At 51.6% G+C, this 13573-nt stretch overlaps 1 protein-coding gene across 2 annotated transcripts; it reads right to left on the bottom strand.

The window, feature by feature from the left end:
* Window positions 1-5665: 5665 nt before the first annotated feature.
* LOC131403578 (C-type lectin domain family 4 member G-like) lies at window positions 5666-10496 on the bottom strand. Of its 2 annotated transcripts, none has more exons than XM_058537994.1 (9): window positions 10413-10496; window positions 9985-10086; window positions 9576-9629; window positions 9323-9385; window positions 9086-9190; window positions 8699-8788; window positions 8342-8490; window positions 8110-8225; window positions 5666-7810 (listed from the first exon to the last, which is right to left on the bottom strand). In XM_058537994.1, exons 1-9 carry the CDS (start codon window positions 10465-10467, stop codon window positions 7669-7671), a joined length of 876 nt encoding a protein of 291 aa, XP_058393977.1. In that variant the 5' UTR covers window positions 10468-10496; the 3' UTR covers window positions 5666-7668. The 2 variants fall into 2 exon arrangements, with proteins under 2 accessions (XP_058393977.1, XP_058393976.1); XM_058537993.1 differs by having other exon boundaries at window positions 9985-10179; window positions 10413-10494.
* Window positions 10497-13573: the final 3077 nt, after the last annotated feature.

Here is a 13573-nt window from a genome sequence, read left to right as displayed (position 1 = left end):
CACTCTGCCCTCCTTTCCCCTCTGCAGGCCTCAGTTTCCCCTCAGGACCTCTCTCTCTGCCTCTCCACCACCCCTCGGCTTCAATCACCCCCAATCCTCACTGACTTCCCACATCTCTGTCTTCAGCCCAGCCCACCTCCTGAACTTCATTAGTTCACGCACTGACTCATTCATTTATTCACTCGCTCATTTACTCATTCATTCATTCATTCATTCAGTGAGACGTGGGACAGTGTAATGGGCACTTGCAACTGCAGTAGTGAGTGAACAGGGCAAAAATCTCTGCCCTTGGATCTGATGGTCTATCCGGGCAACAAACAAATGTGAGATGGTGACAAGTGCCGTGAAGACACATAAAGCAGGTGGGAGGAGAGTGACAGAGGGGCTGTTTCAATAGAGGGTCAGAGAAGGCTCTCTAAGTGGATGATGCTTGGACTGGGGCCCCTGAAGGGAAGGGAAGAGCCAGCTTTCAGAGATCAGAGGAATGTTGCCTGGGTAGAGGGAACAGCAGGTACAAAGTGCAACGAGCAGGGGCCACAAGGCCGCATGTGGCTGCTCCCATTCCCAGCTGCACTGTTCCCCCTTTGGTGGCCTCCAGCCGCACCTGCTCACTCTTCTGCTTTTTGAGCCCTCTCATTGGTCCTCATCCTCCAGGTCTCTGCTCTCTGAGGGGCGGGACCCCGGCTAAAGCAGTTCCTTTATGTCCAGAGATTCTGACCTCTTGTTTTCCATTGGATACCAGTGTCTGGTGTAGAATAAATGCTCAAGAAATGTTTGTGGGTGAGAAAATGACTGTATTGGTTGAATGCAAATGATTGTATTGCATGAAGGAAGGTGTAGGGGAGGAAGACAATTCCCTTACCCTCCAGGTCCTTCTAGCTGGCCTACGAATTAAATTGACATAAGACAGAATAACAGGAGAAAATCAAACAAAGCTTTATAACCTGTACACATGGGAGAAACCTAGGAAAACTGAGCAACTTTCCAGAATGGCTGAGCTCGCCACCTTAAATACTATCTTCATCTAAAGACAAAGGAGGATATTGGGGGTGGGGGGGTCAGTTATGGGAGATTACCAGAAAAATCACAGTAAACAAAAATAAGGTTATTAAGCAGATTTATGTCTTTGCCTTCCACATTGATAAGAGTTTCTAGAGATAAGGTCATCCCCCTCTTCCTGGTACAGAGAGGGAGATATCTTTACAAATGGAGATTTCCCTTACAAATGTCAGTGTCTCTTACAAAGGGTAACTTCTACTTGGTTTTAAGAGCTTTTCCCATGTCTGCAGTTTTTAAACAAATAACCAGCCAACAATAATCCTCAAGCCAAAGGGACACATCTTGAGGGTGGCAAATTCTGCTCCCCTACACCGGAATGAATGAATGAATGAATGAATGAATGAAATGGCTCCTGGTTCATGGAAGACTTGATCTCACTTCTCTCCAGCTTCTCTCTTGGTCTTGCTTCAGAGGCTGTAATTCCAAATAGCAGAGACCCCCCCAACTCCTGCTCCCCAGCCCCCCAGTCTTATCTTCCCATGAAAACACGTGTTATCAGGCACATGTTACTGCCAACTTCCTGCTTCCTCTCATTATCTGCTTCAACTTCCAGCTGCATTTCCTCTCCTCCTGCTCTTGTCTAGAGAATCCCCTCCACTTGCTCTAGATCTGCTGAAGGCCTTCTTGGGTCAAAAGTACCCTTCCCAAGCCACCAGGGCCCTGAGACATTGCTCTTGGGGGTACAAAATGGTGCAACCACTTTGGAAAATGGTTTGGCAGTTTCTTATAATGTTGAACACTCACCTACTATCTGACCCACTCCTAGGTATTTACCCAAGAGAAGAGAAAACTGAAATCTGTAAAAAGATTCTACAACAGCATTCACAGCAGTTTAATTCATCCAAATTCACATGGGAGACAATGCCAGCATCCGTCAACAGATGAATGGAGACACAGATTGTGGTCCAGCCACATGATGGAAGAAGATTCAACAACGAAGAGGAACAAACTGTGGATACACACAAAAGCATGGGGGAATCTCAGAAACATTATGCCTAGAGGAGGAATCCAGGCACAAAAGAGTACACACTGTGTGATTCCATTTATATGACATTGGAGAAAAGGCAAGTGCAGTCAATAGTGATGCAGAGGAGATGAGTGGTGGCTTGGGGTGGGGGTGGGGTGAGGACTGAGAAGGGGCAGGAAGGAATTTCAGGGGAGGATGGAAATGTTCTATATCTGCAGTGTAATGATGGCTACACCTCTGTATACATTTCTCAAAACTCACTGTATTATAAGCTTGAAATGGGTACATCTAAATTTTTTTTTTAATTTTTAATTGTGCTATAAAATACACATAACGTAAAATTTACATCTTAACCATTTTTAAATATAAATTCAGTGGTGTTAAGTGTATTCACATTGTTGTGCAACCAGTACCCAGAATTATTTCATCTTGCAAGACTGAAACTCTACACTCATCAAACACCAACTACCCATTTCTCCCTTCCCCAGCTCCTGGTAATCACCATTCTACTTTCTGTTTCTAGGAGTTTAACTACTCTAAATGGCTCTTGTAAGTGAGGTAATACAGTATTTGCTGTTTTGTGACTGGTTTATTTCATACAGCATAATGTCCTCAAGGTTCATCCATGTTGTAGCAGGTGTCAGAATTTCTTTCCAGTTTAAGGCTGAATAATATTCCATTGCTGGATGGATCACATTCTGTTTATCCATTCATCCATCAACGGACACTTGGGTTGCCTCCACCGGTTGGCTATTGTGAATAATGCTGTTAAGAATGTGAATGTGAAAATATCTTTTTGAGACCCAGCTTTCAACTCTTTTGGGTATATATCCAGAAGGGAAATTGCTGGATGATATGGTAATTCTACTTTTAATTTTTTGAGGAGCCTCATACTGTTTCTCACAGCAGCTGCACCATTTTACATTTCTACCAACAATACATGAAGCTTTCCGTCTCTCCACATCTTTGCTGATACTTGTTATTTAATTTCTTTTTTTGATAGATACCATCCTAAGGGTGTTTAAATTAATCAAAGAAATCTTAACTAAATTGGAGTCATGAAGGCCTGTAGGGGGGAGCTCTCATGCCATACCATACAGCGTCAATTACACCAAACAGGAAGAGAGACACACTTGCATCTTGGACAGGAAGTAAAACAATTTTACTACTGAAGGGAGATTTCTTTCTCCACCTGGCAACAGCCCAGCCAATGAGAAATGCCGCAGCTCAGCCAATGAGAAACACTGCAGCTCAGCCAATGAGAAACGCTGCAGCTCAGCCAATGAGAAATGCCACAGCTCAGCCAATGAGAAATGCCCCAGCTCAGCCAATGAGAAAGACTGCAGCTCAGCCAATGAGAAACGCCACAGCTCAGCCAATGAGAAATGCCCCAGCTCAGCCAATGAGAAGCCATTGCTGCCCTGAAATGTTACTTTCTCCTCATGGACTTTCCTATAGAACAGCCCCTCCATACTCCCCCTTTTTCTCCATAAAAGCAGCTCCTCTTCTGTGTTTGTTGATTTGCCTATGGTTTGTCATAGCATGCACATCCTGAATTGCCATTCTTTTGGCTCTTCTGAAATAAACTCATTTGAGGCTTTTCAACTTCACAAGGCTGTGATAAATTGGTGCGTTATGTTGCATATAAATTACACCTCATTAAACTTGATATTAAAAACTATTTGAAAACAAGAATTATACCCAGGACAAGTGCAAACCAGGACTGTTGGAGACAAACGGAGACTCATGGCCACTCCTGTTAAGGTTAGTCACATGTGTGTCCTGTCAGGTGAGCGGGAGGTTACAGGCAGGTGCTGCCGGGTGATGGGTGTTAAAGTTTATCCCGGGTGTTTCCAGTGGTTTTTTCTCGAGTTGAGTCACTTCTATGGGGGGTACATTTACTTATAGACATGTTAAGGTGTGTCACGGGGTCATCACAGTTGGCTGCTGTGTTATAGGTGGTTACTGTTGAGTTACAGGGGAGCTCCAGGTAAGCCCTTGTATTAGTTTCCTATGGCTGCTGTAGCAAATGACCTCAAACTTAGTGGCTTCTACAACACAAATTCGTTGTCTCACTGTTCTAGAGGTCAGAAGTCTGACACTGGTCTCACTGCCCTAAAGCCAAGGTGTCAACAGGGTGGCATCCTTCTGGAGGCTCTAGGGGAAAATCTGTTTTCTTGTCTTTTTCTGTTGTTAAGACTTTATTTTTTTAGAGTAGTTTTAGGTTCACAGCAAAATTAAGCAGAAGGTACAGAGATTTCCCATGTATCCCCTCCTCGCATTCAGGCAATGCCTCCCCCATTATCACATGCCCACCATCAGTTGTTACAACTGATGAAGCTACGTTGACATGTCATCATCATCAAAAGTCCATAGTTGACATTAGGGGTCACTCTTGGTGTCGTACTTTCTATGGGTTTGGACAAATGTATAATGACATGTATACACCATCACAGTATAGTTTCACTACCTGGAAAATCCTCTGTGCTCCTCCAATTCATCCCTCCCTTCCCTCTAACCCCTGGCAAACACTTGTCTTTTTACTGTCTCCATAGTTTTGTCTTTTCCAGAATCTTATAGAGTTGGAATCATACAGTATGTAGACTTTTCAGATTTGCTTCCTTCACTTATTAATATGCATTTAAGATTCCTCCATGTCTTTTCATAGCTTGATAGCTCATTTCTTTGCAGTGTGAATAAAGATCTATTGTCCGGAGGTACCAGTTTATTTATCCATTCACCTATTAAAGGACGTTTTGGTTGCTTCCATGTTTTGGCAATTATGGATAAAACTCCTATGAACATCCGTGTGCAGGTTTCGGTGTGAACATAACTTTTCAACACTTTTGGACAAATACCAAGTAGCACGATTGCTGGATCATGTGGTAAGAATGTGTTTGGGTTTGCAGGAAACAACCAAACTGTCTTCCAAAGTGGATGTACCATTTTGCATTCCCACGAGCAATGAATGAGAGTTCCTGTTACTCCACATCCTCGCAAGCACTGGGTGTTGTCAGTGTTCAGGATTTTGGCCTATCTCATCAGTGGTTTCCCTTGCCTTTTCTAACTTCTAAGTCTGCCCACATCGTCGGATCCTGGTCCCCTCCTCCATCTTTAAAGCCACAATGGAGGATGAGGTCCTTCTCACGTCACATCACTCTGACCGTCTTCTGTAGTCACGACTCCCTCCCTCATTCTCTCCTGCCCACCTCCTTCACTTTTAAGGGCCCTTGTGATGACATTGGGAAGCCTGGATAATCCAGGATCCTCTCCCCACCTCAGGGCCCTTAATATAATCACATGTGCAAAGTCCCTTTTGCCATGTGGTAACATACTCATAGGTTCAGGGGGATTAGGACCCAGGCAATTTGGGAGTCTGTCATTCTGCATACTAAGGGCCTATGTGTTCTCACAACTGCTGCTGGGTCTCACATCACAGGTACATTTCAGATCTTGTGGGGCTCTCTCAGGCCCTCTGGGGTCTCCAGGAATGGGGGTCTGTCATTGAGGCTGCTGACCTGGGCTCTCAGGGAAGCATCACGGGGCTTCTCTGTGTACAGGCTCCTTTCTGTACCACCCGTCAGCCTGTAGAATACAGTCTTTCTGGCAAGATCGATTCTCCAGGACAACAAAAGCCAACTAAAGGTCATGGTCTGTGCCAGGATTAGGGTTAGGTTATAGGGACCCATTTCTTCTCAGGACAGTTGCATCTTGGAGGGGGAAGGACCTGGTGCCAAGAGTCCAGAAAGGGGGGAACATGACCCTGACCCTCTCATTCAGGGTCTCCATGTGCCCACTCAACGCTGGAGGGTTAGAAACAGGCGGCTGGGAGGCAGTGCCTGTGAGCTGACCAGGAGTGCAGAAGGCAGGATGGGGGTCTCCAGGCCAGCCTCCTTGCTCTCTGGGCTCCTGTCCTGGGCTCCCTTGGGCCCTGTGGTGCAGTGTCTGAGCTGGGGTACCAGGAACTAGAGGGCTTGCTCTGGCCAGGGCCAGGTCCTTGGAAGACCTAGGGCAGGTCATGCCTAACTCGGAGGTCTCTTCCTTCAACCTCTGCCACAGCCAGTGCTCACTCAGCTCCATCCCCATGAGAGACACCAGGGCTTCTTCTGCTTTCAATCTGTCTCTGTTGCTCTTCTGTCACCCGGGGGTCTCCATCTGATTGTCGTCAGTTAGACTAGAGCCTGTGAGTATTCCAGACCATCATTCACCCAGGTCTCCAAGCACTTAGGACACCAGGCAGCTATTGGCGGCACCCCCACCTGTGAGTCTGTTTGTCAGCAGGCGACATCTTGTGTGAGGCTGCCTCTTGGCTCCCAAGATGTCCACACCCTGGGCCTCGCTCTGGGCTGCAGTTGTAGAGGGCAAAAGAAGGGTTGCGGGCTGTGCGGTTACAGCACTGAGAGGTTCCACCTGGCCAGGGAGGGGGGGGGGTGGTGTTGTCTCCTCTTCCCGCTCAGCCTGTCATTCCCCTTAGCTGGACCCCTCTCCTCTGGAAATTCTAGGAGAGCCCCAAGGTCCCCAAGATGGAGTCAGGAAACTTTGGGGGTACAGGGTAAATTCAGATCAAAAGGCCCCAGTTGATAAATCCAGGCTCTGTGCACTGTGCACGCCCAAATGTGCTCAGCCATACTCAACACCTTCCAACAGCCTCTGCCTGCAAAGCCCTCCCTTCCCAGCTCCACGTGCTGAAACCCCATTGTTCCTGGAAAGCCCATCTGTGCTGGGATGTATTTCCTGATCGCCCTACCCAGTGGTCACAGAAAGTTGGTGCCCGAGACAGAAGGGACCCGCTCATCAGATCTGGGCAACCTCTCTCCCAGCTGCCCCACGGCCATGCCTCAGACTGCCTGTCATCTCCACAAGGGGGTGCCAGCCTGCTCAAGGAAAGGGGCCACCACTGCAGCAGGTCAGCACAGTCCCTGTCTTGAGGACAAAGAGGGCTCATTCAAATGCATCACCTGTCACTCCTTCTTGCATTCCTCCATTGAGTCGCTGCTCACATGACTCCCATGCCCAGCTAGACCAGAATGAGGGGGTCCTGGGGGGGTAACAACTGGGTCTGACTTATAACTATATCCCCCATTCCATGCAGCCCTCCTTACCCAGTGCATGTTACTCCTGGGTTTTGGGACCTCTTAGGACCTGGAGGTCACTTAGGGAGGTCGGGGACACCCACAGGGATCATCAGGGTCCCTGGCATAAAGTTTAGAACAGCTCAACAGAGCCAGAAACCAAGATTCATTTCTCAAACTTTTATTGATGCTCCCTAGGGCAGCAAAGACAGCTCACAAAACCACCATCTTTGAGGCCTCCCAGTCTGGGGAAAAATGCAGGCAAACGAGACAGCTTCAGCCCCGATCGGCTGACTTGGGCTAGGGAGGGAAGCGAGGTGAGAACGTGGGCCAAGGAGCTGGATTTTGAAGCAGGTAAAGCCCAGGTTAGGCCTGCGTGTGAGGAGTTGCAGGTAAGTTGGAGCAGGGGTCCCAGGGCCCAGGCACTAGACCGGGCTGCGTTGGGCGGGGTGGTTTGCAGGAGTGGTTGGTGGAAAAAAAAAATCCATGGCCCTGGGCGGATCCATGACTGTGAGCAGCTCACAGACGGTTTACGTGGCGGTGGGCGTGGCTCGGGGGCACTGCGCGGGGTCAGCAGCTCTGCCTCTTCTCACAGATCCAGTTGTCCCTCTCGTCGTCGCTGCACGGCGCGTCGTTCCACATCCCCGTGTCCAGCATCATGACGCAGTCCTCGCGCCCCCCTGAGTCATTGGGCTCCCCCTGCCTCCAGTGGCTGCAGTGGTGTGGCATGGGTGTTGCTGGGGGTCTAGACTGAAGATGGCCCTGGGGTCCAGCCTCCCTTCCCAGGGGCTAGCCTGTTTATAAGTTGGGTCTGACCGAGACACCCTGAGGGTCTATCCTAACCACAGACACAACTTTCTAACGCTGCGAAGTAATTTCCTGTCCCTCAGATTTTAGCCCTCAGCCAGTTCCTGGGGTCTAATCTGCCCATCTCACTTGAGACGCTGAGATATGGCCAAAGTACTTCTCCACGGGTCTCATCCACCCTCCTCCCCAAGTCCCTTCTCTCACCTGAAGCTGAGCGAGACTCCGTCCACCCACTGGTAAGCCTGGATGATGCCCGCGCGGCGCACGGCCCTCAGGCCCAGCCAGTAACCGCGGCCTCGCGTGTTCCGACTCAGGAAGCCCTGGGTGCGAGGGGAGACTGAGCCGGCAGAGTCCGCCCCGCCCCCTCTGGCCACCTCCAAGCCACGCCCTCTCAGGTGAACTCCGCCTCCGGTCTCGGACCGCTTAGGCTGCGCACCTGCTCGTCCAGGTCTTCCACAATCACCAAGTGCGCGCCAGAGCTGGTGCAGTTGTGCTGCGCCTCTTCCCATGTGGCCTTTAGCTCGGAGAAAAGGTAGCAGGAGCCCTGGAAGGGCAGCCACGACGCGGGGCACTGCTCGCAGGGGCCTGCGAGGTGGTGAGGGTCAAAGAGGTGGATTGCCCCCAGGGGGAGAGGACTGTCGGGTGGGGTTGGATCTCCCGGCCCAACAGGAGCGGAGCCACAGAGAACAGGCCAAGGTCAAAGTGCAGGGCCGGGCGTTTCACGGGAACCCGAGGTCCACGAGGAGGGTCCACATGTCCCCTCCCCTCGCCCCTCCCCCTCCGTCTTGCTCACGGTTCCCGAGCCGGGCCGCCTCCAGCGCCCTCAACAGTTCAGCGCGGATGCCCTCGCGGTCCCTACCCGCTTCAGCCAAGCCCTGGGTCACTGCAAGATCAAGGAAGGCCAGATCATAGCTGGGGTCAGGGTCAGGAGTAGGGTCACGATTAGGTCAAGTCAGCATGCGTGTCCGTGGTCAGCGTCACCGTCAAGAATGACATCACGGTCGAGGACTGTTACAGCTGGGGAGGGTCCGGTTAGGAGTTGTAGGCAAGGTCAGAGTGCAGCGGGCAGGGTCAGGATCACAGGATAGAGTCGGGGTCACAGAGGGATCAGGATGTGAAGGGAGAGTCTGGTGACAGGTGCGGGGAGGGATCACGGGTCGCGGTGCTGTCCTGCCCTCACCGCGCTCGCTCAGTTCTTTCAGGGCGCTCTCCTGCTGGAACAGCTTTGCCTGCGCCTCCCCAAGCTGGGTGCGAGCCGTCTGCAGCTGCGCCTGCGTCCCCTGGCCTGGGAAGCGGGGAGGATGGGGACGGGACATCTGAGGCTAGCCCATAGGGCCCCCACCCAGCTCGTCCAGTTCCGGCCATAATCGCCACACTCAGGACCATAAGCCCTGCCTCCTCAGCCCGCAGGTCTTACAGCATCTCTTGCAGGATTGGATCTCCTCCTTCAGGGCAGCCAGCACCTCCATCTGCTCCGAGGCTGGAACAACCCCCGCCCACCCAACACACGCCAGGTCACCACCCGGGGACTCACGGGACACCCTACCCCTCTCTGGGCCAGCCCTGGGGACCACAGGATCCCCATCCATCCACCCCCTACCCGCCTCCAGGGTCCAGACACTCCTGCCCTGCACATCCCGGGGGGCCAGGAGCCCCTGTTCTGCACTCACCATTTGTCCTCAGCAGGTCCTGGTAGCCGAGCAGAGCCCCGTGCTCTGTGGCGGCTGCAGAGAGAGGCTCCTGCAGGCACCACCCCGGGGGCTCGGGAACTCTCCCTTCACCCACACCGCGTGAGCACCCCAGTCTTGGCACGCACAGAGGGGCGGGCAGACATACAGCCCACAAAATGTGCACACAGGCCGAGGGGAAACAAACATAGGGGCGCATGCACACACATTCCTGCATGCACATGCACACACACGTGGGTGCACACAGTCCGAAGATGTACACACACTCTGTTCACTCATGTTCACACTCAGACCCAGGCAGGGGTCTGGGACCCAGCTGGTGTGCCTTGAGTGAGGAGGTCTGTGTCCCCACGGGGTCAGACACACCTCCCTGCATTATGCAGTCACTCACCCTTGGAAAGTCCGATGGTCAGAATGAGGCCCCACAGGATGGTGGCAATCATGAAAGTCACAGCTAGCCAGAGAAGTCTCCATCCCCAGTGTCGCCAGGACTCTGGGATAACACAGATGGACTCCTGGGTCTCTCCTGCACAGGAACATCCTTCCTCCCTGGGCCCTGAGGACGGAGCCCAGGACACTTGGGTTCCTCCAAGGAAATTGGGATTCAGAGAGGTTAAATAAGTTGCCTGTGGTCACACAGCCCCTAAGTGGCAGGTTTAGAATTTGAATCCAGGTCCAGCTGGTTCTAGGACCTGTGATGTCTCTCTTGCACCACCACGTGGGCCCTCTCTTGGTTGTTCCCCTCCCTTCCCCCATCAAACCCCAATCCACTGGACAGAGGACCCAAGGGGGCAGGTGAGGCAATCCCATTCTTCCTACCTCCAGGTGCCTCCTCCAGGTCGCAGCCCCACTTGCTGTACCCGGCATTGTCCATGAGGAGCACAGATATAAAATATGCCCAGCCTTGGGCATAGATATAAATGTAGCCCCCTCCCTCACTCGCCCCGCCCACTCTCTCTTCCTTCCTTCCCATCTCCTGAGTCTTCACTTCTATTACCAGGGACCCACTGAGCAATCACAGGGCTGTGCCCTTTCTGGGTTGGGCTGGGCTAGAGGTATGGGTGTGGTAGAGGAAGTGGGAGTTGGGGGTAGAAGGGGGTTGAGAGAGTGGAGGGGATGCGGAGTGGAATATGTGTGTGTGTGTGTGTGTGTGTGTGTGTGTGTGTGTGTGTGTGTGCAGTTCCAGCCTCCCTGGCCTGGTAGCTGCAGCAACATCTCCAGGATGGTTCTGGGACTGCACTCTGGAGCTAGGTCCCCATCTCTTAGAGGTCTGGGGCTGGCCTTACTCCGAGAGACACAGGCTGAACTGGCCAAGTTCTGGCCCCTCCCTGCTGGTTGCTGAGAAAGCCCCTCAGGCATGGCCCCCATGCCAGCTCAGCTCCCCTCCTCAACTCTCCTCAGGTGCTGCCAGAGGCTGGGTCTGCCCCTGCCCTTAATTCAATCCTTCTTGACCAGAAGGGAGAACACACACATTTGTTGGGTGGTGGTCAGCTAAGCTTCTGGACTCTACTAGTGGGTGGTGAGGGGTGTGTGCATGTAGCTTCTAGAAGCCTCAGTTTTTCTCCTCTGTGAGATGGGGGACAGTGACAGGGCCTCCCTCCAGGGGATGCTGTGATAAAGGAAGGACGTCACGATGTCAAGCCCTGTACCGTCCCCAGGCACAGAACCCACTAATGCTCATTCAGTCTTCCAACAAATATTGAACACCTGCCGTGTGCCAGGATTGATCTAGAACCTGGGCATCCATCAGTGCCCCAAATAAGCAAATTCCTTCCTTCCTGGAGCAAACATTCTGTAGGAGGTGAGGAGAGACCGACTGCAAATAATGAACTGAATGAAAAAGTCAGTTGTAGAGTGTAGTGGTTCTCACCCAGGGCTGATGACGCTCCCCACGGCACACTACGCAGTGTCTGGAGACATCTGTGGTTGTCACAGTTTGGGATGGGCGATGCTATCAGTTAGGATGACTCTGACTCACATGGTCTACACTGTCTCCCAGAGGTCCCCAGGGGGATTCAGCCCACAGCAGTACCCGCTCCAGGCACATCCTGTGTTGGCTCCTTCCCTTTCCTGTCTCTCTCCCCTACCTCCTCCCAGGGCTTCTAGAATCACCTCCCAGATAAACTACAAATCCTGGAATCCTTATTTTAGTTTTGCTTCTGGCGTGGCCCAAAGACTCCTTGGCTGTTTCAAGAGATCAACAGAGTGACACGCTCCGCCTGGCAGGGCCCCTGAGGTAGCTGTTATTGGTGATATTGTTATTATTACATTTCCGTGGTTCCCATGCAAGATCAACTGGGACCCCTAGGAAAGGGAATTGTCCCTGTGCAAGGAGAGTCTGCCAGAAAAGATTTAAGAATTGATTTGTAGCCCATTTTCCTGGGTGGCGCCTAAAAGGATGATTATCAGGACGATGATGGTACTGGGTTGATTGCTTCTTTATGGGAAGGAATCCGAAGCTGAGAGAGAGAAGGTGGCTCCCCCAAGGCCACTCAGCCAAGGAGTGTTGGTCCTGTGATCCAAGGCCACGTGCCTACTGCTACAGGGACTCTTCTCTCAGTTACCCGGAGAGACTGAAAACTCCCAGCCACAAATTCCTCCCATCTCAAGACACAGGCTTCTCTGCGACGGGACTTTGTTACTCCTCCCATCAAAGGTGGAGTCCACTTCCTCTCCCTTTTGAATCAGCATTATCCACGTGACTTGCTTTAGCCAATAGTTGTGCAGAAGCACCGCCACGTGACTTCCGAGTCTTGGCCCCAGTATGCTTTGCGGCTTCCGCCTTCCGGCTCCTGGGATGCTGCAGGCCGCCATGTTGGAGGGCCCCGCTTAACTTCGTGAGGATGAGAGGCCCCGTGGAGGAGAAAGCAGTCCCGCTCACGGCCAGCAACAAAGCTCCATCTTGGCTCTTCCAGCCTTTTCAGCTGCCGTCAAAATACAACCACCCCAGTGATTGTGGGCGAGACCAGGAAAGGAGCCGCCCAGTCAACCTATGGAATTGTCAAAAATAAAAAGTCACTATTGTTTTCAACCACCAACTTGTGGGGTCGTTTGTTATGTCAAAAATAAAAAGTCACTGTTGTTTTCAGCCACCAACTTGTGGGGTCGTTTGTTATACTGCGTAACTTAAGCAGCGGTAAACATTGACACGCACACCCTTGCACTCCAAGCAAATGCAGCCGTTATGGAGTCTGGGTTGCATGGGGAGGGGGCCCACTTTCCCCAGACGTTCTAGAAATGGTGGGTCCACTGATTCCAAGACTGAGGAGAGATGGCCCTTTTCTGCTTTCAACATCAACATTCTCAGAGGCGTGTCTCTTCTCTTTAGAACCTCAGCCCCCACTCAGGGCTCACTGCCACCATCTGGTTTCTGACCCAGCTGGTGCCCAGTGACGTCGCTTGCCCACTCCAGCTGCTTCCTCTTGGAACCCAGCATCTTGTGGATTTCTCTGGGGCGTGTGATTCGGCTTCCCACGCCCTGATTTCTGTGGCTCCTGGGGCGCCTGTGCATGTGGTGCTGTGAGCTGCTCTATGCCAGGCACTTTTCTAGGCGCTGGAGATTCAGCGAGGGACGAAATTGCCCAAAATTCCTGTTTTTATGGAAATTACAATCTTTTGGAAGGGAAGACAATAAAAAAATAATCAAATATATATCACGTATTATAATGTCATAGTGTGATAAGTATATACACTGTACTATACTGTCCCACCAGGGAGAGAAGGAACAATAAAGTAGGCTAGGGAGATAGTGAATGATTTGGGGCGGCTTTTTTTATGGGTATGTGAGGAAGATGGGCCCTGAGCTGTGTCAATCTTCCTCTATTTTGTATGTGGGACACCGTGGCAACATGGCTTGATGAGCAGTGTGTGGGTCTGTGCCCAGGATCTGAACCTGTGAACCCCGGGCCACCAAAGTGGAGCATGCAAACTTAACCACTACACCACCAGGCCAGCCCATGGGGCAGCTTTTTTAAGGCAGG

This window comes from Diceros bicornis, unplaced genomic scaffold (genome assembly GCF_020826845.1).
Source record: "Diceros bicornis minor isolate mBicDic1 unplaced genomic scaffold, mDicBic1.mat.cur scaffold_73_ctg1, whole genome shotgun sequence".
In the NCBI taxonomy this organism is placed as follows: domain Eukaryota; kingdom Metazoa; phylum Chordata; class Mammalia; order Perissodactyla; family Rhinocerotidae; genus Diceros; species Diceros bicornis.
The sequence above is the reverse complement of the archived record's forward strand: the minus strand, read 5'-3'. Positions and strand labels throughout refer to the sequence as shown.

Bases quoted from the DNA above. Each gene is read 5' to 3' on its own strand.
- LOC131403578 (XM_058537993.1), bottom strand. From the start codon at position 10,467: ATGGACAATGCCGGGTACAGCAAGTGGGGCTGCGACCTGGAGGAGGCA. The intron at 9,386-9,575 runs GTGAGTGCAGAA...GGGTTGTTCCAG, and splicing joins GGACCTGCTGAGGACAAATG to CCTCGGAGCAGATGGAGGTG. The intron at 9,191-9,322 runs GTAAGACCTGCG...CCCGCTTCCCAG, and splicing joins CCAATCCTGCAAGAGATGCT to GCCAGGGGACGCAGGCGCAG.